Here is a 23,142-nt window from a genome sequence, read left to right as displayed (position 1 = left end):
GATTCTGTTGTCGTCTTCCCATTCCTTCTGCAGACCATCCCCCTTTCCCGATGAAGTCACATCCCAATTACCTAATGTCCACATACTGGCTGACAGATCAATTAGAGCAAACAGCCAGAACACAGCAAGACTGCACGTGGTGCTGTGTTCCCGGCTGTGGAGTGCCTGCTCTCGGGGGCGTGGGAGGAAGGAACCGATGTTCTTTCTTCCCTTAACTGTTCATCAATATATTGCTCAAGTGTAACAACACGTAAGCAGAATTTATTCACTACTTGTCTTATGTTCTCAAATATTTACACCTTTTGCCATTTCAGGGGGAAGAACAACTTTTAAAGTCTCAGTAAGCAGTTTGCCCAGTTGTAGGCGAAATGAAAAGATGGTATCCCAATTATGGGAAAATGGGGACCACATACTTATCCGGCCCGTAGCAATCCTTAAAAACAGAGCAACTAAGTAACAAAATTAAAAACTCATGGACAACATCCAAAAAAAAAAAATAAAGTGGTGACAAGGTAGTCCCATAATCCCCAAAGTACATGTGGATGGGGACAAATCAACGGCCAACACAGTGTCAGTGTCTGTGTGGGGAAAAAACAAAGGGAAGCAACGGGCCCATGAGGACACAGAAAGGAGAACCCCAAAAAGGCCAACAGGTGCTCACTGAAGACCACAGTAGGAAAAGTGGAGAACTGCATTAGCTGGCAGGGCCCACAACGAGATCCAAAGGGTGGGGGCAGCCGCAGCCCCCATGAACTCTCAACGGACTCACCAGGACGGGATCCCACAGGGAGGAGAAACCACCCAGAGCAGAATCAAAATTGAGCGGGGCATGCAACAGGGACAAAGGAAAGAAGAGGTTCAGAAAAAAGTGAGACCGGTAAACAGAGCCATGACGTTGTCCTAATCTAACTGAAAAGAGGAACTATGAAGTCGGAAATCCTCCTGAACTTAGCATCCTTTTAAAAATTCAGGAAAACAAGTTCACATAAAAATTAAAGAAAGTATCAGGGTCAATTCTATAGGCAGTTCTAGAAGAAAAAGAATAAGGACCAAAATATCTCTGGATGTGGGACAATGAAAACATGCCAGAAAGACATTCAAAAAAATGATAAAATGTAACATTTCAAAAGGAGCTAAAATTACTTTAAAAAGTAAATTATGCAAGACATGAAAACATAGAATTATGAAAATTCAGAAGTGACTAAATTCAAGAAAGAATCAAATTTTAAAAAATCATTTTAGAAACAAAAACTAAACTAGAAGGAAGAAAAAATAAACCTAACAAAACGCCTGAAAAGTCAGGAACGTTTTCAAATGAGAAGTACAGAAAGATCAAAGGGATTGGAAAGTGACAAATACGGAAGAAGGACAAAGAAGAACCAACATAGGGTTAAGAGGGGTTCTTGCAAAACAAAATCAAAGCAAGGAATAGAATTCTAAGAACAGTAACTCAAACTATCCCCCCCAACATACACACACACACACACACACATATACACGCACATACATATACATATACACATATATATACACACATATATACACACACATATATATACACACATATATACATATACACACATATACATATATATACATATATATACACACACACACACATATATATATTTGAAACCTCATAGAGAGCATCTTATGTACCTGAGAACGCGAACTCAGAATAAAGAGGTACTCTAGGAAAACCATAAGGCATATCTAGACCTAGGCATGTTGTTTCATGAGCCTTTCCCTAAGGATCCTAGAGAATGAACTTCAGATAACCAAGATGACAAGACAGATGGATAGAAGCATTTGAAGTATACAGTTATTAAGGAAGAAGGCTAAGTGGGCATTAGAAGGCAACGATTACAATGGGTAATGGCTATGTGACTGTATCAGTCTCCTACAGCTGCTATGACAAATTATCACACATTTGGTGCTTCGAATAACAATTTATTCTGTTACAGTTCTGGAGACCAGAAGTTCAAAAACAACTTCACCTGACCAAAATCAAGGTGCTGGCAGGCTGTCCCCTCTCCAAGGGTTCTACAGGATAATCTGTCCCTTTCTCATCCAGCTTCTGGTGGCCACATCACCCCATCTCCACCTCCAGGATCACCCTGTCTTCTCCTTTTCTGTGAGTGATCGGTTTCTGCCCCCTTCTCATAAGGGCATGTATGGTAGCATTTAGAACCCACCCAGATCACCTCCCCTCTCAAGATCCTTCATCACATAGGCAATCTTTGCCATATAAAATAGCATCCGCCAGTGCTAGAGATCAGGACCTGGACACCATGAGCGGCCATATGTTATCCAGCATACCGCAACGAGCTGGTACAGCCATGCTTTTGAATGGCAGCTGATAGGGATGGCATACGCAAACAAGGGTTTTGAATGTTTTCAGCATTGTAATTGATGCTGGCGTTAGTATTTGCTATTCTAAGACCATAGCCTGGGTATTATGGGATAGAGCAAATGAGCAATTACGGGATCCTGAATTCTATCATTCCCTATGCACTTGAAAACTAGAATTCAGTGTGGCAGAAAGAACAGATGAAATAGAGTTAAGTAGAAACCTCAAGTCTAAGGGCACCTGGGGTGGGGGGGCTCAGTTGGTTAAACATCCAAATCTCAGTTTTGGCTCAGGTCATGATCTCAGGGTCCTGGGATTGAGCCTCGAGTCAGGCTCTGCACAGAATCTGCTTATCCCTCTCCCTCTGCTGCTCCTCACCCCTGCTCGCAAACTCTTGATCTCAAATCTTAAAAAAAACAAGAAAAAAAGGGGGGGGGACAAACCTCAGTCTTGAGTTGTAATCGAAAATAGGACTATGAACTCTCAAGTATGTTTATACCTGTCACATTCATTCTTGCGCTCTGTATATATTTTCCCCAGCTTTGCCCACTGAAAACAATCTAGAAATAAAAGTCAGCATTGGTGCATCTGGGTGGCTCAGTTAAGTGTCTGCCTTCAGCTCAAGTCATGATCTCAGGGTCCTGGGATCGAGCCTGCTTCTCCCTCTGCCTGCTGCTCCACCTGCTTGCACTGTCAAATAAATGAAATCTTTAAAAAAAAAAAAATTAAAAACAAATAAAAGTCAGCATCACAGGTGCCCATACAGTGGTCTTAAAAAATCATCTTGCATTAAAAGATACCAGATATGGTGGATTCCAGTCTGAGAAAAAATAAGAAGGGAGAAGAAGAACAGCAAGAGAGAAGAGGGAGAGAAACATCTCCTAGACCCAGAAGAGGCCAGCTGCCAGGTGGCATGGATTCATCAAGGTAAAGACAAACAGTATCACAGGACAGGGAAGGAGACGTGGATCAGCCCTGGCAGGTCACACCCAACACATCGAGGCAACTGCTGGCAGCGTCCAAATACTTCAGCCTACAGACTCTGACCTTCTGGCTTCACTGAGGAAACCCTCACCGTTGTGTGGGAGGACACCTCAAACCCTCTCGGCCGGCATCAACCTACCAGCCCACCTTCTGATGGAGACCAACGCACCTGGACCCCCCACGCGCTCACCTGCAGGGAGGCAAGCGCTGGGTTCGCGTCCACAAGCATATCCAGTCCCTCGTTCAGTTATGGATTTCAGTGTAGAGCCACGAGAAGGCATTCTGGCCCGAACGCTCAGCTTGCTAATCTGAGTAACCTAGGTCTGCTCACAGACATGCCTCCCCACGGACACATCCCTTCTCCTGGCTGCATGCTGCAATTGCCCGAGAGCTTTTAAAATGACAGAGACGGAAAGACTGCAGCCCAGGTAGAGGAAATGAGAATCCCCAGGGGACGTAGACATCTCTATTTTATAAGCTCTCGGGTGGTCCGAAGGTACAGTTGGGTTGCAAAACACCGTGGCGGCGATAAGGCTGCCCTAAAGGCAAAGGCCCTGGCCCCCAGGGCTGGCAGGCACACGGAGGCCTTCCCCTGCCTGAATTTCTACAAAATCCAAGACCAAGCTCAGTCTCCACCCCCCACACCCCGCTTTGCCTTTCTGCAGAATGTGACCCTGTAAGGTTCTACTGCTTTTCAAAACTTCTCTTTCGGCTGCAATAGGGGAAAATTGACAACCAAGACTTAAAAGGTTTTCTTCCCCACAGAGGAGCAAAAGGTGTAAATATTTGAGAACACAAGGCATGGAGTGAATTCTGCCTGCGTGTGGTTACTTGAGCAACACACAGATGAACAGCCAGGGGCAGGAGCACCAGATCCCACCCCCCACGCCCCCGAGAGCGGGCACTCCACAGCCGGGAACACGGTGAGCACCGCGTGCAGTCTTGCTGTGTTCTGGCTGTTTGCTCTAATTGATCTGTCAGCCAGTATGTGGACATTAGGTAATTGGGATGTGACTTCATCGGGAAAGGGGGATGGTCTGCAGAAGGAATGGGAAGATGACAATAGAATCAGAGTGTTGGAGTTGGGGGGGACCTCAGGGGATCACCTGAGATTTCAGTTCTGAGTCAGCTCTGGTATTTTACAGGTGAGGGGCCTGAAGTACAGAGATGAAAGTGACAAGGTCCAGGCTGTTGGTCCAAGGAAGGGTAGGGTTGGCTCTGCCTCCATCCAGGCTCTTCTGTGTCACATCCTGGTCTCCTGGACCCTGGACTCCCTGGGTACGGAGGAAAGGCTGGCGAAGAGAAGACCACCTGGAAACAGGGAGGTGCATCCCTCCCACATGGCAGACCAAGGGCATCAAGGCCCCTCCCCAGAAGAGGGGAGTCCGCAGCCTCACATGTGTGCTTCAGACACCTTAATGAAAAAAACAAGCTACTGCTGGAAAAACGAAATCATCACAAGAAGGCATCACCATCATGAGGCAGCTGACCTCTAAAGGACCCGAGGGATGCAGCCTCATCCTGACACACCAAATCCTTGCCGAATTCACTCATACCTCCCTGTGTTTACTGGGCAGCTGCTACACGCCAGGCCCTCTGCCAGGACTGCCGAAAACACAAAGTTCAACCACTTTGTATAGGGCCTAAGCTACGTACGCGAGTAACAGATTACAAACAAGACCACCAACCAAAGTCGAGAGACCGCTGGAGAAACCAGTATTGGAGGAGGTAAGCCCCGTTAGAGGAGTATGGAGCTGATGTATGAATCCCAGGTGGGCAACAAGAAAGCCAGCTTCAGGCCACAGGCCGGATCACCCTCAGGAGAAGGCAAAGGAGCCTCCATAAAAATCTGACCATAAAAATCTGCACCATCTTGCCAAGCGAACGGCTGGGAGGGCAAAGTCCCACACCGCGCGCTCTCTGCAAAAACCATTTTGAGAAATACATCCAGGGGCGCCTGGGTGGCTCAGTCATTAAGCGTCTGCCTTGGGCTCAGGGCTTGATCCCAGGGTCCTGGGATCCAGCCCCGCATTGGGCTCCCTCCTGGGAGCCTGCTTCTTCCTCTCCCACTCCCCCTGCTTGTGTTCCCTCTCTCGCTGGCTGTCTCTGTCAAATAAATAAATAAAATCTTTAAAAAAAAAAAAAAAAAGAAAGAAAGAAATACATCCAACAGGACTCAGGACAAGTGAGCTGGGCAACAGCAGAATTGCTACGGCAAGAGTCATACCAAGGATCCCACTCCAGACCCAGGCACCCAGGGAAACAAGCGGAGGAGCGAAGTGGTGCGTGCTCAGTGACGTCGGCCTCACTCGTTCATTCAAGGTCAGTGGTGCACCTGTTATGCGTCCATAGTGGATCAGACATGGTGCTTGTTTGGGGATCTCGCAGGCCAGAGGGAACCCGGGGGCGGGGGGAACCATACAAGACAGAAGTGGTTGTGATACAGGCAGGGAGTATTAGCAGAAGGCCTAGGAACACACCAGACATTGCTGTCAGCTACCTCTAACAACCTCATTAGCCTCAGGAACCCATTACAGATTTGCCACCAGTGACTTCTAAAATCCCTGCCTGAAGTTCTCATGTTCCAGCAACTTCCACTTCAAGAAGATACCAGGAGGGAGAAAGGGCCATCCTAATCCCAGCTTGTGGAGAATGTCAGCTACCCAGGGTCTGTGGTGTTTTTGGTTTTTTTTGTTTGTTTGTTTTTTGTTTTTTTTTTAAGATTTCATTTATTTGACAGAGAGAGAGAGACAGCCAGCGAGAGAGGGAACACAAGCAGGGGGAGTGGGAGAGGAAGAAGCAGGCTTCCAGCAGAGGAGCCTGATGTGGGGCTCGATCCCAGAATGCCGGGATCACGCCCTGAGCCCAAGGCAGACGCTTAACGACTGAACCACCCAGGCGCCCCCGGGTCTGTGTTCTTATAGCCCTTCCGAGCAGCCCATGCAGCCTCTCGCTCATTTCGCAAGGGGCTCCCACAGACACGGTCTCATGCTCATCGTGTGGCTGAACGGACCTTAAGCTGTCATGTCTCAGCAGCCTGAACAGCACTGCTCCCCCAACTCTGAGGGAGTGAGAGATGTCAGGACTGCTCGAGGAATATAGAGAACTCCACACAGGACATCAGGACGTGGCGCGACTAAGGGCCCAACCCCTGGCCAACAGCTTAGGACCAGACAGAGAGGAGGCAAGTGACACCACCTTTCAAGCTCATGCAGTTCACATTTTAAAGGGTCCTCCAAATGGAGGTCGTTCAAAGTCTTGTCACGGGAGTTCCAACGATCCGATCCACGTTCCTTGGAAGCACAGACGATTTAATTCTGCATCCTTTCTGACTCTCCTTCCCAAATACAGCCTGGCCTTGGCCTAATTTCTCTGACCTCTACCCCTTCATTTCCATGCCCCCCACCCTTCATCACCCCGGTTCAGGTCCTATACCTGGGTTTTTAGCACTGCTCCTCTGTTTGCTTTATTTTTACAAACAGCTCTTATCCCTTTCCTCATCCTAATACAAGGCACTGTGTTTATGAACCCTCGTCTCCTCCACTCCTACCACAGGACAACCTTTCCCTTCTTCCCTTCCCTTCCCTAAAAGCTGCCCACTCCCTTCATTACTCATGCATGTGCCCCTGCCAAACTGAAGGAGACCTTGTACCTCTGGGCAACTTCCAGAGGGGAACATGGGCCCTGGTTCCAGCCGCTACCAGCTCTCATTGGTCTCTTACTACCCCCCTACCACGCACACACGCGAGGGCAACCCACTCTTTGCACAACTACTCCAGTGACATTCTTACACTCAAGAATTGTCATTTCATGCCCCTGCAAGACCCCTTCTGAAGTCACAGCCCGAGTCATTAACAGCGGCCTCTGAACACCGTCCTGGGTCTGGGGAAGAATATATGCAGAGAAGCTCTCCCCCAGCACAGCAGTACCGTCAGCTCATGAGGAAAGCTCAGTGGAACATCCACCGGAAAAAGCAAGGCCCTGTTTTAGCAAATTCGTGGTCCAGTGTTGCCCCAGATTTGGGGATGGAGTGACCTTGGACAAGTCACTTAACACAGAGCCTCCTGAACCACCGTACGAGAGAAAATACCATCTATCATGCAGTGCAGTTCAAAGGATTAAATGAGAAAGCTTAGAAGACACCTCGCAGAATGCCCAGCACACAGTATGTGGTCAATACCTGATCCTAGCATCGTGCCCGTCTTTCCACACATCCGTAGCTCCCCAGCCTGCGGGATTTCCTTCCAGTCACCGTCTGATCTTCTGGTTCTTTGACCCCAACACCAAGCATTGTACCCCCAGTACAGAAGCACAATAAATACGTCCTATAGGATTGGATCTATTTCTACACCTGCAATTAGGAACACGTATTCTGGGAACACAGGTTAGATTCCGAACGGGCTACATGGAGGAAAGAAATAATCTATGGAAGGAAAGTGAATAGAAGGGCTTTAAGGACTAGGAGGGAGTACACAAGGATTCATGAAGACCAGCACTTGGGGAAGAGCCCAGGGCCTTCTGGTCCTTTCACCAAAACCGCCTCCGCCGGCTCCAGCACACGGACCCGGAGGTTCTCGATTGTGCGTCCTGATGTGATTACAATCACCTGGAGGAGCTTTACCGCCATAATTGACGATGTTATAGTTTCAGGTGTGCCCATCGCTTCAACAAGTCCACCTGTTACTCGGGGCTCACCATGACAAGCGCCATCATCCAATCACCCTGCGGTTATTACAATATCACGGACCACGTTCCCTCTGCTGCACTGTTCGTCTCTGACTTACTCTGTAACTGCAAGTTTGTACCTCTTAATCCCCATCACCTATTCACCCATCCCCCCACCTCTCCTGTCTGACAACCACCAGTCCGTTCTCTGCATTTACGAGTCTATTGTTTTTCAGATCCCACATAAAAGTGAAATCATATGGCACGTATCCGACTTACTTACATAACATCCTCTAAATCTATCCACGTTGGCACAAATGGCAAGATCTCATTTTTTATAGCTGAATAATATTCCATTGCATGTGTATAAACACACATACACACCCTTTTCACTATCCGTTCATCTTTTAAAGCTTCCCGTGTGCGCAACTGTTTCCAGAAACAGAGTAGACAAACTTTTCTCCATTCCTCCTGCTGACAACAACCAAAAACTGCAGCTAGCACATACAAAGCTAGCAGAAGAGGACTCAAAGACAGAAAGAAGGCCAAGCAGCCAGGGACCTCAGCACCCAGGGAACGACGTGGCAATTGGCTTCCCTGGGTTTTCTTTCCGCCTCATGTATCCCAAACCGGTTGCCGGAGAAGCCAGAGACCCAGAAACACCAACAGGCGGACCATTTAAAAAATCCCAGGACGCCCGCTGGCTTAGTCACGAGAACATGCAACTCTTGATCTCCAGGTTGTGAGTTCGAGCCCCACAATGGGTGTAGAGATTACTAAAAAAAAAAAAAAATTTTTTTAAAGTCCCAAGAGGAGCCTGCTTTCTCCAGCCAAAGGACCAGGGCGGGGCAGCCTCCCACGACAGAAAAGTTTCAGACAATACCAGCCCTACTCCAGCCCAACGCCACAAAAGAAAACCGTGCCCCCACCAGCTGGGTCAAGAACCCTGACTTCTGGGGCGCCTGGGTGGCCCAGTCGGTGAAGCCTCTGACTTCAGCTCAGGTTGTGATCCCGGGGTCCTGGGATCGAGCCGCTCAGCGGGGAGCCTGCTTCTCCCTCTCCTGCTCCCCGTTTGTGCTCTCACACTCTCTTGCGTGTGCTCTCTCTCAAATAAAATCTTTTAAAAAAAGAAAGAAACCTGACGTCTACCTTCATCAGCCTGGAAGGAGACGCTCCACCCTTACCTTCTTCCTGAGGCTATCAGGGAAGGCTGCATGGAAGCCCGCCGCCAGGGTAACACAGCCTCCACCCCTCCCTGCTGGGGGCAGAGGAGGCGGAGAAGAGAGTTCAGGACTTTCACCAGCACACAGCGGTTAAAAAGGCAGAGCGTCACTGGAAGCCCGGGAGCAACACCCGTGAGGCGCTCCTGCCCGGCTGAGGCATGGTCTCAGCTGAGGCCAATAAAGACTCCAGACTTCCATCCCCACCTGACAGTAATGGGGCAGAGGAGTTCTGCTGAAACAGAAGATTTAATTAAGATCCAGAATCTCCTAATACCCAAAATGTCCAGGTTTCAATCAAAAATCATTCATCATTCCGGGAACCAAGAAAATCTCGACATGAATGAGAGAAGACAATCAACAGATGCCAACACCAAGATGACAGATATACTCGAATTACCTAACAAAAATTTTAAAGCAGCCTTCATTTAAGTAATGTGCTTGGAGTTAAAAAAAAAAAAAAAAAAAAACAGCCTCACAAAAGAAACAGAAGACATGAGAACTGCAATCCCCAGGCAGCACCCCCTACTAAGTGAATTAGAATCGCCAAGAACACCCCTCCATCAGAATGGTTTTTCTAACTCCCCGATGAGCAGCCAGGTGTCAGAACCAGTGCTCCAGGTCCAGCGTCTCAAATTAGGGTGTCTATCAGCATCACCTGGAAGATGTGATCAAGACACATCAGGCCCTAATGCTACTTCAACAAGCCCCGGCCTCCGTATTTTTATTGGTTTCCAGATGATTCTGAGACGCCACAGTTTGAGAACAGCTGCCTTCACTAATTGAAGGCATTTGCAGGGGATTCTGCTCCTTGAAGGACGCTGCAAAATTCTTGACCTGAAAGAGGAAAGAGTTGCATTTAAGTACCCTTGAGTCCAGAGGTCAAGTTTCCATCACACTTTGGACACGGGTGCCAGGATAAAACGTGTTTAAGCGGCGTTGCCAAATTTAAGAACAGAAAACCCACACACGTGGAGGGCCCACCTGAAAACGTAACTACGCCCCAGGTACAGGTCATGTGTGTTTATGTGGAAAGAGCATGGGAGTGAGATGTTATGTTACCTGTCACTCGGCCCCTGGGAGACATTAATCTTCCTCTTGGCAGAAAAAGAAAACACTTCCACATGAGCGCCTCTTCCCATCCGAGGAGCCCAACACAACAACGGAAGAGTTTATAATCAAGATAGAACAAAAGGACACAACAGAGGAGCTTCTCTGTGGGGCGCTGTGGGCTGAGATTTCCAAGAGCAACAGGAGCTCCTTGGCTGAAGACGGCCAGCATTCACCCTCTCCTGGAGGGGCCTCCGGGTAGAGAGGATGGGTCCTCCAGGCAGAGAGGATGGGTCCTCAGAAATGGAGCCGGGAAAGGCAGGGAAGGGGGCGTGGACACGGCTGGGAGGAAGAGGTGTGGTGAGGGGGAGCGGAGCCCACCGCTACACAGGAAGTGCGCAGCAAAGCCCAGCAAATAACAGCACTCCCCAGGAAGGAAGGGCCTCCCAAGCTGCTCTCCCCCCACTGGCTGTCCCACTCACTAAGGCCTCCTGTCCAGATCGAGAGATCAGCAACATGGCGCACCAGAGGAGTCTTTGCAAGTGGCCTGTGGCCCACTGGCACACAGCAGCAGACCAGTCCCTGGGTCACAGGCAGGACCTCGATGAGGGGTGTGAAGACCACCACCTTTACTAGACCATTTGCCCATTCAATCCGGCCTAGAAAGATGTGCCTCAGTTTCCTCCTCTGCAAAATGGGAACAATAACATCTACCCTCATGGGGCCACTGTAAAGGTTAACATATGTAAAACGCTGAGAACTAAGCACAGAATATGTACTTGATAAATATTAGCTCTTGGTATTTTGGAAGATATGCAGTGATGATGCCCTGAGCCCAACTGCCTGGCTTTGTCTGGGGGGAACCTATCCATTACTAAACTCTGTCTCTCTATGCCTCAGCTTCCCCATCTGTAAAATGGGTGATAAGAGTACCTTCACTCCCACAGCTGTTCGGAAGAAAAATCATTCCATAAATGTGAACAGGGCCTGGAACACAGTAAGTGCTTTTAAAATGACAGTGATTATTATGTTGGCTTTCTACGATGTGGACAGGCTGGTGGAGTTTCCCGTTGGCCCTAGAGGAGCTTACAGCCTAGATCAGGAGGCAGGAGATGCACACACGAGACCAGCAGGGAAGAGCAGACACAACACAGGACCTGAGACAATTCTGCAAGCATGCATTGCCTTCTCATGTGCTCACACACAGGCTAAAACAGTTCAGAATGTTCTGGGTGCAGGAGAGTTCCAGGTCTCATTCCACTCTCAGGCTGCTCAGGTCAACAGTCCTCCTGGGAAGCACTGTACCTCCAGAATAAATGGGGGAGAAGCCACAGCCCTCCTTTCGCACGGATGGACCATCAGGGTGTAAGACCCACGAGCCTCAGTCAAGGGCTGCAGAAAACCAACGGGCTGACACACTATGGGTAGAGGAGCCGGGGTCCGAAGGGCTCGGCCACTCTGGGGACAAAACTTGCTGGAAGTGCCCCCGTAAGTAACTTTTAAAGCCAGCTGCTCTGGGGCTTATAAGGAAACGTGATGCTGAATAGAAAAATTGAAAGGGGAAATGTAAGCATCACAAGATATTAATTAATCCCATGATGCAAGATTCCTTCTGCTTAGATTACCTCTGCTTACAGAAATATTTATCCAAGACATTCAGGGAAAGACAGTGAAGACAGACAGCATACCGCACGCCACGAGATTCTGTGATTTTTAATCCTAACGAGGATTAAAGGCTGGGACACATGTGATGGGGGCGTGTCCCAGCAGCTCGTTAACCCTTTTTTTCTTCCCTCCCGAGGAGGCTGACAGCTATTTTAAGCCCACAAAGTAGTCACGCTGTCTGAGTTGCAACTTTGGGAATCAGAGTGGTCCCATAGCCAGAGCTTTAAACAGGCGTGCAGCGTGAAGATAATGCACTACCAGGCCTCCGACTTATCGAAGAATTAATCTACTATTGCCGCAGATTACAACCACGCACAGACGAAACCTATGGCGCAATTTGTAGGACAAAATACTGCTCATAACAGCAGCAGCCCGCCCCGTGCCAGGCCGCACGAGGCCTTTCCATGTGCAGCTCATGTACCCCAGGAGGTGGGTGATACGTGTGCCCTCTTTTTACAGACCAGGGTACCACAGGACAGATGTGAAGTTACTGGCAGAAAGTCACACACCCAGAGAGGGATGGGGCCGGGATCTGGACCCAAGCACAGTCCGGCTCCTGACCCCATCCTCTGCTACACTGTCAACCAAATCCATGTTCCTAAGATTATAAACTAGCAAGTGAAAGGAAACAAAACAATGAATTAGGGGGGAAAAGGTATCAATTCATTAATGCGAACACGACAGGCTGAAGATGGGTTTTTTACTAATAAATGCCAATTATCTCTTCCTGAAACCGGCCACATGTTCTGTAATCAAAGATTCTAACTCCACCGCCCATCCATCACGGGAATTCCATTTAATTCGGGGAAAATGCTTACTCGGCACTTCCTCTGCAAGGAAGAGGCATTCTGCGAGGTGGGGGCGGGGGTGAGTCCTGGGAGGCTAGGGGACTGCACAGAGCAGGAGACCAGGTCGGGAGGGGACAGGAGCCAGCTGAGGCCTGTCCAGTTCTTGGGCTCACATCAGGGCCCTCCTGGCAGTCCTCATAGACAGCATCTCAGAAATTATGTCCATTTACTGCAAATGCACATTCTCTATGCAAGGAACTGCACTCGGCACTGCACTCGGCATGGGGCGGAGTGGCAGAGCGACAAAGCCCCTGATGACGACGCAGGGAGGAAAAAATCAGGGATGAGCTGCTCAACTGCACAGTGGGGTCTGGTCAGTCCTCTCAACACAGAGGAGGGACTGGTCACGCCACCCCAGCAAGTGACACTGGGCTACGTCTGAGTGGGACAAGGGGGCCTAGGGAATGGGGTGTACTCTGATCAGGTCGGAGTATGGGGTGACAAGGGCAAGTGTTCAAAAACAGAGAGCCCTGAATATCATGCTAAGAATTTTGGATCTAATATAGTAGGCTTGGAGACTCTCTGTGTTTTTGAGTAGGAGGACAATATAATTATATTGCAGGAAAATTACCACAGCAAAAGTTTACAGGATCAAGTGGAGGCCTCCAGAAAGCTACTCAAACAGTCTGGGGAGAGGTAGTGAGCGTCTGAACCAGCCAGAGGTAGGAAAGGAAGGAACGAGCAGGGTGCATGGGTGGAGGTCACTGAGAAAATTCAAGAACACAGCAACTGACTTGATGTGGGGGTTTGGCCACAATGGGGATCCAGTGAACAACCGATGAGTCGGCTGTTACACCAAAGGGTCCAGGCAGTGCTCCAAAGTGTCAGGCCTTGTTGCCCGAGAGCTTGGTGGGGTCACTAAGAGGAGTCCCAAGTCAGATTTGTTATCCAGCTTGTGGAGGAAAGGGGTCAGCAACACATTCCTTGGGGCAGAGACAACCAGCAGGAAGCAGCAAATAGACATCTAGAGTCTGGACTGGAGTTAGAGGTCCAGGAGCCAACCTGCCTAGCAGAGAGGGGGGGATGCAAACATGCCCTCACAGGAGAGGTGCAAGGGAGGAGAAAGGAGGAGGAGGAGGGCGAGTGGGAGGGACAGGCAGAGCACAGTCACCCGAGAGCCTGCTCTGGGAGCCGACTGAGGCATTCCGAGGAGGACAGGTTGCACAGCAAGAAAACTCAGCAAGGAACGAGCACAGAGCAGGGGACAGTACAACAGTTTCTATTCGGGAGCCAGGACAGAAGTCAGCACACTGCCAGGAGCTGAGCAGACACTGGGAAACTACAGAGAGCAGACGCTCTCTCCCCGGACTAAGCTGAGAAAGGGCAGGAGGGACACTTGTTAAAGAAAGAGGTGCAGAGCAGTGGATCTTCACGTAGGGAAGGCCACAGTGCATTTCTGGGCAGAGAGCAGTGAACCGGTAGGGAGGAAGGTCGGCCCAGGGCAAGCTGGGGGTGGGCAGTGATGGGGATATTGAACAAGGTCTCTGCAGAGGACAGAGGGCAGATGGATCCCAAAAAGAAAGAGGGGGAAAGAAAAATATATATAATTGGACTTCATCACAATTAAAAACTTCCACATTTCAAAGGGCAGTATGAACAAAGTGAAAAGACCACCCACAGAATAGGTGAAAATACGCACACATCTATATAAAGGACTTGAATACAGCATAAAGAACTCTTACAACTCAAAAGTTTTAAAAAGACAATCCAAAAAATGGGTCAAAGATCCGAACAGAGGCTTCTCCGAAGACGACATATAAATGGCCAATAAACATGTGAGAAGATGTTCTGTATCATTATTCATCAGGGAAATGCAAATAAAAACCACAATAGACAGCACTTCACACCCACTAGGCTGGCTAGACTCAAAAAGCCAGACTATAGTAAGTGCCGGTGAGGACGTGGGAAACCAAAACCTCGCTAGTGGGTACGGTGCAACCACACTGGAAACAGCCCCTGCCGGTTCCACAAAGGGTTAAACCTAGTTACTAGGAGACGCAGCAATTCCACTCCTACTTATCTACCCACAAGAAATGAAAACAGACATCCCCAGCAAACCTTGGACACCCGTGTTTACAGAAGCAGGATTCACAGGAGCTAAAGAAGAAACCTCAGTATCCATCAGTGGGTGCGTGGGTAAACAAAATACGGCAATCCGTGCCATGGAGTATGATCCGGCCGTTAAAAGGAGTGACGCACTCACACCTGCTGCAGGACGGGCTGAAAACACGCTAAGGTAACGATGCAGTCGCGGGGCGCCTGGCTGGCTCAGTCCATTAAGCGTCCGACTCTTGGTTTCAGCTCAGGTCGTGATCTCAGGGTAGTGAGATCGAGGCCCTTGTCGGGCTCCACACTCAGCAGGGAGTCTGCTTAGAGATTCTCTCCCTCTGTTCCTTCCTACCCCTGCGTGCATACGTGCTATTAAATAAATCTTAAAAAAAAAACTGCCGGTCACATGCACATGTGCGCACACACAGAAAACATATTACATGATTTCATGGATATAAAATGTCCAGAATAGGCAAATCTAGAGACAGAAAGCAGTTTAATGGTTGCTTAGGGCTGGGACGGATGGGGGGGTAGGGGGATGCTAACTAGAGGGTAGAGAGGTTTCTTTTGGAGGTGATGAAAATATTCCAAAACTGATTGCAGTGACGGTTGCACATGTCTGTGAATATACTAAAAACCACTTCCACTTAATTGTATATTTTACGTTAGTGAATTGTATGGTACGTGACTTATGCCTCAATAAAACTCTAAGAAGGGGAAAAGGAAGCTCATCTTCCAAAACGAGGAAGGACGAAGGAAAGCAGCAGAGATCAAGTTTCCAACATCGAGCAGGAAAGTGGAAGGGGCAGAAAGGGTCATGGGCATGGCCCCAGGCAGCCCCAGGGATCAGGACAAGGATGGCGAGGTCACTGGGGAGCTAAAGGCAGCCTCAAGGCAATGAGGGTGTGAGGAGGCAGATAATTATAGTCAAAGAAAGCATTCTGAAAGTTCGAGTTCCTGGAAGTAGCAGCATTATGAGTAAGCGATAATAAACGGTGAGGGTGATTAGGGTCTTGGACATAATGACTGGCAAAGGTCAACATTATATGTGGCTGCATGATTTGCACCACTGAAAGGACTGGGACATTTTGGGCCAAGGAGACAAGACTGAAAGCCATCATTTCATGAAATGTATGGCTAGGTAGAAATAGACTTGTCTGTCAGATCCCCAAACACCAGCTGTGGAGGAACACATGGGGGCACCTGGACGAATAAAAACAGGCATCATCTAGGAGCAGCACTGTATCTTTGAAACTCACCGCCCCCCAAAAGTGGTCTGGGCAGAAGATAACAATGGGACGGGTGCCTGGCTGGATCCATTAGTAGACCACACGACTGTTGATCTTGGGGTCGTGAGTTCCAGCCCCATGTTGGGGGTAGAGCTTACTTAATTAAAAAAAAAGAAAAGATAACAATGGGTTTAAAAGCATCTGGACAAATACATAAGAGGGTGAAATGAACCTTTGCTTCAGTGGTCGTATCAATGTATACAGCAGGCCCTCCATCTGAACCCCTACTGGTCCAGAAGACAAGACCTTGGAGGCAGAGCTCACACACCCAGGATACTGTGGAGTCGGGGTGAGAGCTCTTTACCATGCTACAGGCTCAAGTATGAGTCAGAGCACCCCATTTATGGTGAGCCAATACTGTAATGTCCTAATCTGGAAGCCCTCACCACAGCGTGCTCAAGAGGCATCCACAGGCAGCCTGCTGTCCGGGGTTTCTGGAATCTCTAAAATCCACATCATGGAAAACACCAGCCAGTGAAACCAGTTAGCAAGGAGGGAAATATGGCCAGACAGCGGAGTTCAGCTTTGACCAAAAGCTCCCCAGCTGCAAAATCACTGCACAATATGACAATATCCTTACTGCTTTCAGACTCTCTACAATTCGTACTTTCTTCCACTTGACAAATAATTTGTTACTGCTGGCTAGGTATGCACCTGATGCTGGGGCAGGGGGTTCAATGCAGAAGCAGGAGACAACGTCCTCAAAGGACACTCAACATCACTGCAGAAGGTATACGCAGAGGGGAAAAACACAAAATTTTGTAGCCGACTGTGACCCGATGACAGCTTCGGCAATCTCTCCCACCCCATGTGCACCCGTGCAATGTGACCCTAACGCTTCCCCCTCAGGAATGAAATCCACTTCTCCTCCCCTTGAATCTGAGCCGGCCTATGGCCTGATTTGACCAACAGAATACAAAAATGACCCTGTGTTAACTTTGGAGGCCAGGCCTTCGAGGTTCTGCCTTCGCTGCCTGGAACACTCCCTCTTGAAAGTCATGTGACTGATACCTTCTAGGACCTTCCAGCCCAGCCCAGCCACAGCTAAATGAAACCAAACGAGTGAGCCCGTCAACATCACACGCAACAGAAGAACAGCCCAGCCAAGCCCCGCCTGAATTCCTGACCCACGAAATAAACAGATGCTGTGTAAAGCCACTCCGTTTTCAGGTAGTCGGTTAAGCTGCAATAGATTACTGAAACTGACTTGAAGCCAGGAAACCAGGGATGAGTCCTGGTTCTGTTCTAATCCAGCGAGGTGACCCTGGGTCAATGACTTCCCCCTGCACTGCAATTTCCTCCTCTGTAAAAGGAGGGGGTTGTGTACCAAGTAAGCTAAGGTGCTTTCCAGTTGTGACAGTCTGCACCATTCACGCGGTCTCTGGGAACGGGCGAGGCCATGAGCACTGTGCACACAGAGGGGCGACTCCTCGAGCATTCAGAGGAGGAACCGTGGACCGGGAGACAACAGCACTGGGCCATGGCAGCTCCATGACTCATACAAGTCCTCGCTAAATATCAGCTGGAATCATATGGTCTTAGCAATTCTGTGATGCCAGTCGAGTTAATCCCTCTGATTCCCAGTTTTTTTTCATCTGAGAAATGGAGAGGACACTAATGTTTCTGTTTCTACGTGAAGAAAAATCTTTGTATGGGAAAGTCCCATGCAAATAAAAAAATCACCTACAAAATGCATAACTATGCTACTAATACTTGTATTATTCTTTGCACCGAAGGCATTCGCTGTCTCCTCCTCACCCAGCAAGGGGAGACAGTCCGTCAATGGTACTGGCTATCAGGAAGACACACGGGGAAAAAGGAGAGGCAGGTACGGAGGGGCCATACAAGCCATCAGGCCAAGTGAGATCTTACCACCCACCCCACCAGCAATGATCGATGAGCTAGGCACCCATCCTGACCACGGAGAGCAGGTAACCCCTTAGGAGCAGCTCCCAGTCCAGGAGGATATCTGGAAACAGCCCAGCAATAAAAATTTAAGGAATTTCCTGCAACTGAGTCCGAGAGGCCAGCAACCTGAGGATGCCCCACCAGTGAGCCATGAACCAGACCCCTGCCCAGCACAGAGGGAACACTCCATAAAAAGTATTAAGTAAGCACTGGATCTGGGAGTCTGGAGTCAAAGCACCCAGGTTTACTCGCTTGGCCATCCACAGCTGTGTGCACTAAAGCAGCCAACAACCTCCCTGAGCCTATGTCCTCATTTATAAGACATAAGGAGACCCACCTCTAGGGAAGCAATGAGAATTACATGAAACTGCACATGAAAAACATCTAAGATTTTGCTTAATCATTAATGCATGATGTTTTCTTTTTTTTTTTTTTTTTTTTTTTTTTTTTTTTTTTTTGGTAGAGAGAGAGCGAGAGCTGGGGGAGAGGGGAGAGAGAATCTTAAACAGGCTCCTCACCCAGCATGGAGCCCAATGCAGGGCTCGTATCTCTCCACCCTGAGATCATGACCTGAGCCGAAATCAAGAATCAGATGCTGCTTAACTGACTGAGCCACCCAGGCACCCTCATGATGTTTTTAAATGCACTGGCCCTCTGACTCCCAGATGCCCTTCAACCCCAGCCACAACCTTTCAATCTCTGCAGAAGCCTGAAAATGAGCGGCATCCGTCCAAACAGTCACTCCATCCAGTGTTGATTCTGAAAAACTGCCAGCCCTTGGGAGAGAAAGACCTGCGCTCATTTTCCACGGGGATCTGACAAGGCAGCAAGAATACATTTACATTTTCCAGCCTGTGCTTTTCCAAAACAAGGGACGAATGTGGTGTGGATTTAACCCTGAAATCCCAGTGAGTGTGAAGGTCCACAGACCCTGCTCTGGTGGGAGGTGGAAACCAGCCAGAGGACGCACTTGCTGGACGCACCTGCGGCAAGGAAGCTTCTGCTTCCACCTCTACTCAGGTCTTGGCTGAGGGGGTTTGAACGTACTGGTATCCAGCGTCGATTACAAAGGGCTGGGAGTTAGGACCCAGGCCTCAGTCAGCCCTGTCCTTTCTCCTCTACCTTGCCGTTCTCAGAACAGAACCCCTTGGTCCCCTATGTCTCAGATCTGCACTCAGAACACAGCCTGGACCAGCTGTGGCTCCCCCTCCTCTAATCAAGCACCACTGTGTGTGAACCCGGGGAAGTTACTATAGGAACGACATCATGCAGCCCCCAGACGTCTGCTTAGAAAAGAAATTCCAGGGGCGCCTGGGTGGCTCAGTCATTAAGCGTCTTGTCTTCGGCTTAGGGCCTGATCCCAGGGTCCCGGGATTGAGCCCCGCATCAGGCTCCTCCGCTGGGAGCCTGCTTCTTCCTCTCCCACTCCCCCTGCTGTGTTCCCTCTCTCGCTGGCTGTCTCTCTCTCTCTCAAATAAATAAATAAAATCTTAAAAAAAAATAGAAAAGAAATTACATGTTGGGAAGGTGAAGGTAAGATCCAGCAAGTTGGAGGCAAGCCTCAAGCCCAGTGTTTCTCAAAGTCTGGTCCCAGCCACTTGCATTAAATCACCCGCAATTCCCATTAAGGGTACCCAGTCCCTGGCTCCCCCCAGATGTGTCAAATTAGAATTGGGGGTGGTAAGAATCAGACTTTTCAATAGGATTCATATGCCTACTAGGTTTTGAGACCTAGTTGGGATCAAAGGCAGAGACCATGCAAAAAGAATTTAAAAGGTTTTAAAACTACTTTAATTCTTGATCCCCCTTCTTGCCCTCGTTCTCATGAAACGGAGCACTGGTGACCCAAACAAGACAAAGCTAATTCCCCGGTTTATGGATATCCAAGAAAACTGAATTATGATCATGATAAAAAGCCATGCTGTAAAGTGAAAAACTTGTTCACCAGAGCAACAGGCCTGGACAAAAATTAACCCAAACATCCCATCTTAGACCAACCAGATCTATTCTGAGAGAAGCAAGATAAGATCTTGGCTACAGCCCCACTCTGGTCCCAGCCATACCCAGTAATTCGGCTCTGCATTCCACTGCAGGGTTTGAGTGGGGTGGGGGGTGGGGGATAGGGGGTGTCCTAGCTCTAGCAAATATGGTTGGGGGAAGGTTATTGGGGGGGGTTAAGATTCACCAATTCATTCATCCCCATGAGAAGGAAAAAAAGTCTAAAGATAACTGACTGCACTGGGCACATATCAGACACTCGAAAGATGTTTCACAAACTGAAGGAAATAGCCACCTGATGGAATCACCCTTGCCTGAGATAACACCATGCATCTTCAAAGTCATGAAGGAAAAAAGGGAACGAGGAGTAAAACTGTCTCCACATCGAAAGTACTGTCTTTTCAAAACCAGCAAGAACCTAAAAAACAACCTACTGGGAAGGGTAATACCTTCTGTCACTTATCAGCGACAGGCACACTGCAGGTGCTGAGAAACTCTGGGTCTTTGGGGTCAGGTGGCATGAAGGAAGAGCAGAAGCACTTTCCGCAAGTGATGGGCAGCAGGAGCCCCAGCTGTGACTGCAGGAACCAGAACGCCTCCCTCTGGGAAGTGCATCTCAGGGGGTCAGCCTTATCGCGCACCTCCTGGTCCAGTCCCCAGGCTTGCGCCCCGCCCCCTCCCCAAGGACGGACCAGAGCTGAAAATTCCAGCCATCCCTGCTAAATTCTTCAACAGCGGTTCCCTACTAGCTGCTGAAACTTAACATTACGCCACAAAACTAGCAAATGGGCAGCTTTCACCCTTCCCCCTTCAATGACTGGCACTTGCAAAGGAGTGGTGGCAAATCAGGCATTTAAGAAGTGACTGACACCTGGACCCGGTTATCTGGAATCTAAAACAAAAACACCCCTGTATTATTTTCTTCAATCAGGAAGTAAGCATTCCCCCTTTAAAAAAACCTTCCTGAAAGCACCTCTCCCATGGGATCCCAGCAGGTAAATAACACCAGAGCTTCCCCAAAGCGATTCTAAAGAACCAGGGGTCCAGGCTGCTTTCCCCTCTGGCCTCTCCTGATTGGAAGGAGGGATCGGGAAGTCAGGCAGTCCCGGGAGGTGAGGATGGGGGCGTCTGCAGGTGGGAGGAGGGGGCGAAGCAATACCGCCCAAACTTCGCAGCTGCTCTGTAGCAGTTCTGGGCAGGAGCCCGCGGAATTCAGTCCCGACAAGGGGAGTCACTTCCCTAACAGAAAGGCCCCCCACATCAGCCTGGCCCGCCAGCCCCGCGTCCGCTCGGACGTGCCCCCTCCCCGGAATGCCCCCCCCCGGGGGCCCCTTACCTTGGCCTCGAAGCAAATGCCGTGCTGGAAGGCGTCCTCGTTGTGCAAGGGGATCCGCAGGTCGTGCCCATCGTCCACAAGGTTGTACTTGGTTTTGCTGGGCATGGTGGTGACCCGCGGTGGACAGGCTCCTCCAGAGGCGGCGGCGGGAAGGGGCTGGCCACACCGGGGAGGGGTGAGGAGGGGAGGGGAGGGGAGGGGCGCGCGGCGGCCGCGGGAGCCGGGACCCGAGTGGCGCCGAGGGCCGGACGGCAGCGGGCTGCGCGGCTGCGGGCGGCGCTGTGGCCGCGCGATTCCTGCGGGCGAGGAGGGCGGCGGCGGCGGGAGCCCGAGCGGGTGGCGCGGGCCGGGGGAGGGGAGCGGTGGGCGCGCGGCCCGAAACGGGACCGGCGCGGCGGCTGCCCCGGACGAGGAAGAAAAGGCGGCGGCGGCGGCGGCAGCGGCGGCGGCGGCGGCGGCGGCGGCTGCAGCGGCGGCAGAGCGGGGTGCCTGTCACGGAGACGCCGGATCGGCCGCCGGCGAGGCGCTCCTCCTGCGGGGCGGGGCCCGGGCTGCCTCCGCCCCCAGGAGCCCAGGCCCCGCCCCGCGCCCGCCCCGCACCGCCCGCCCGCGGAGCAGGTGAAAGTCCCCGGGAGCGCTGTGCCCGCCTTGCCTGGCCCGCGAGCCCTTCGGCCCGGCCCGCAAGCTGCACCCTGCTCCTGGGCGCCCGGGCTCAGCCCTGCTTCTGTTTTTACGGTCACGTTCGGAGCCGGGCTACCGAGGGTCAGCCGCAGCAGCAGCGCCTTGGATGTTTTGTTTTTGTTTGGGGGGGTGGGGGGGGCGATGTTTATTGTCGTGTGTTTATGTTCTCCCAGGAAGGCCCAAGTCCTGGCCCAAATACATCCAGATCACTAATTCTGAGAGTTCCCTTTCCCCGAAGAATCAAGACTGTACCCAACGGGGGCCCATCGCTGGCGCTTTTTGTGCCTTTGAGCGTTGATTTGTGGCTTGTGTAATGGGGCCTGGGGGATGCCTTTTGGAATGGTTTTAATATTAAAGAGCCATCAGCCCGTGGAAATGGAGTAGGCCAAAAAAGGAATACTAAGGACAAGAGAAGCCTCAGCCTTTTTATTTTCTTAATTAAACCTTCTGTAACTGGGTATGAATAAGATGAACTTCCAAGTTACTTCTGACTGTTGTATTCTTCCTTCCTAAATGCTCCAGTCAATTTGCCTGTTGTTAAGAAGAGCCCCGTTTGCTTTTCTCCTTTACATCAAGAGCTTTTGCCTTGCGGAATGTGCAAATGAAGGGGTCACAGGAGTATCATAGATACCTGCTGAGCCCGCACAGGGAGCGAGTGGTACAGGACAAGTATGATTTCTGTGGCTTCACATTACCCCAAAGTCACCAAAAGCAACCAAACAAACTGGTGCCAACGCCAGTCCAACCTGAGATCACAGAGACGGAACCGTCCGCTCCTGAGGGCTGAATTCATCACCTTCAACCTGGTTTTGATGCCCTGTGGATACATCCCCCCAAGGCAGCTCTTAAACCAAACGTCATTGACTGGTACAGGGGCAAGGCTTGGAATCCTCACAAAGCAACACCACGTTGCTAGCAAAAGGCATATCTTCCTACACCATTTCCATGATAAATTTATATAACGGAATGCCTTACTGCCATAATTCTATTTCTCATTGTGTCTCCTAGTGCTAAAGTACAATAGTCCTTGCCTAAATTTTGCTTACTCCCTATCTGCTGAAAACTGGTCAAGATGTGGCATCTCCGGGGATATCCCCTT

The 23,142-nt window shown here is 50.0% G+C and overlaps 1 protein-coding gene across 3 annotated transcripts in view; it reads right to left on the bottom strand.

Annotated features, from left to right (window-relative positions):
• C2H1orf226 (chromosome 2 C1orf226 homolog) overlaps positions 1-21,796 on the bottom strand; it is a 267,134-nt gene extending 245,338 nt beyond the window's left edge. The window contains exon 1 of one of the 3 annotated variants that reach the window (XM_045809709.2): positions 21,363-21,796. In XM_045809709.2, coding sequence (XP_045665665.2) covers positions 21,363-21,467 — 105 coding nt within the window. In that variant the 5' untranslated portion in view covers positions 21,468-21,796. The remainder of the gene's footprint in view (positions 1-21,362) is intronic. The other 2 variants (XM_045809706.2, XM_045809708.2) reach the window with 2 other exon arrangements.
• Positions 21,797-23,142: the final 1,346 nt, after the last annotated feature.

The sequence above is a fragment of the Ursus americanus genome, chromosome 2 (assembly GCF_024610735.1).
Source record: "Ursus americanus isolate L20-20 chromosome 2, mUrsAme1.1.p, whole genome shotgun sequence".
Classification (NCBI taxonomy): Eukaryota; Metazoa; Chordata; class Mammalia; order Carnivora; family Ursidae; genus Ursus; species Ursus americanus.
Note: the sequence above shows the minus strand (reverse complement) of the source record. Positions and strands in the feature narration are given on the sequence as shown.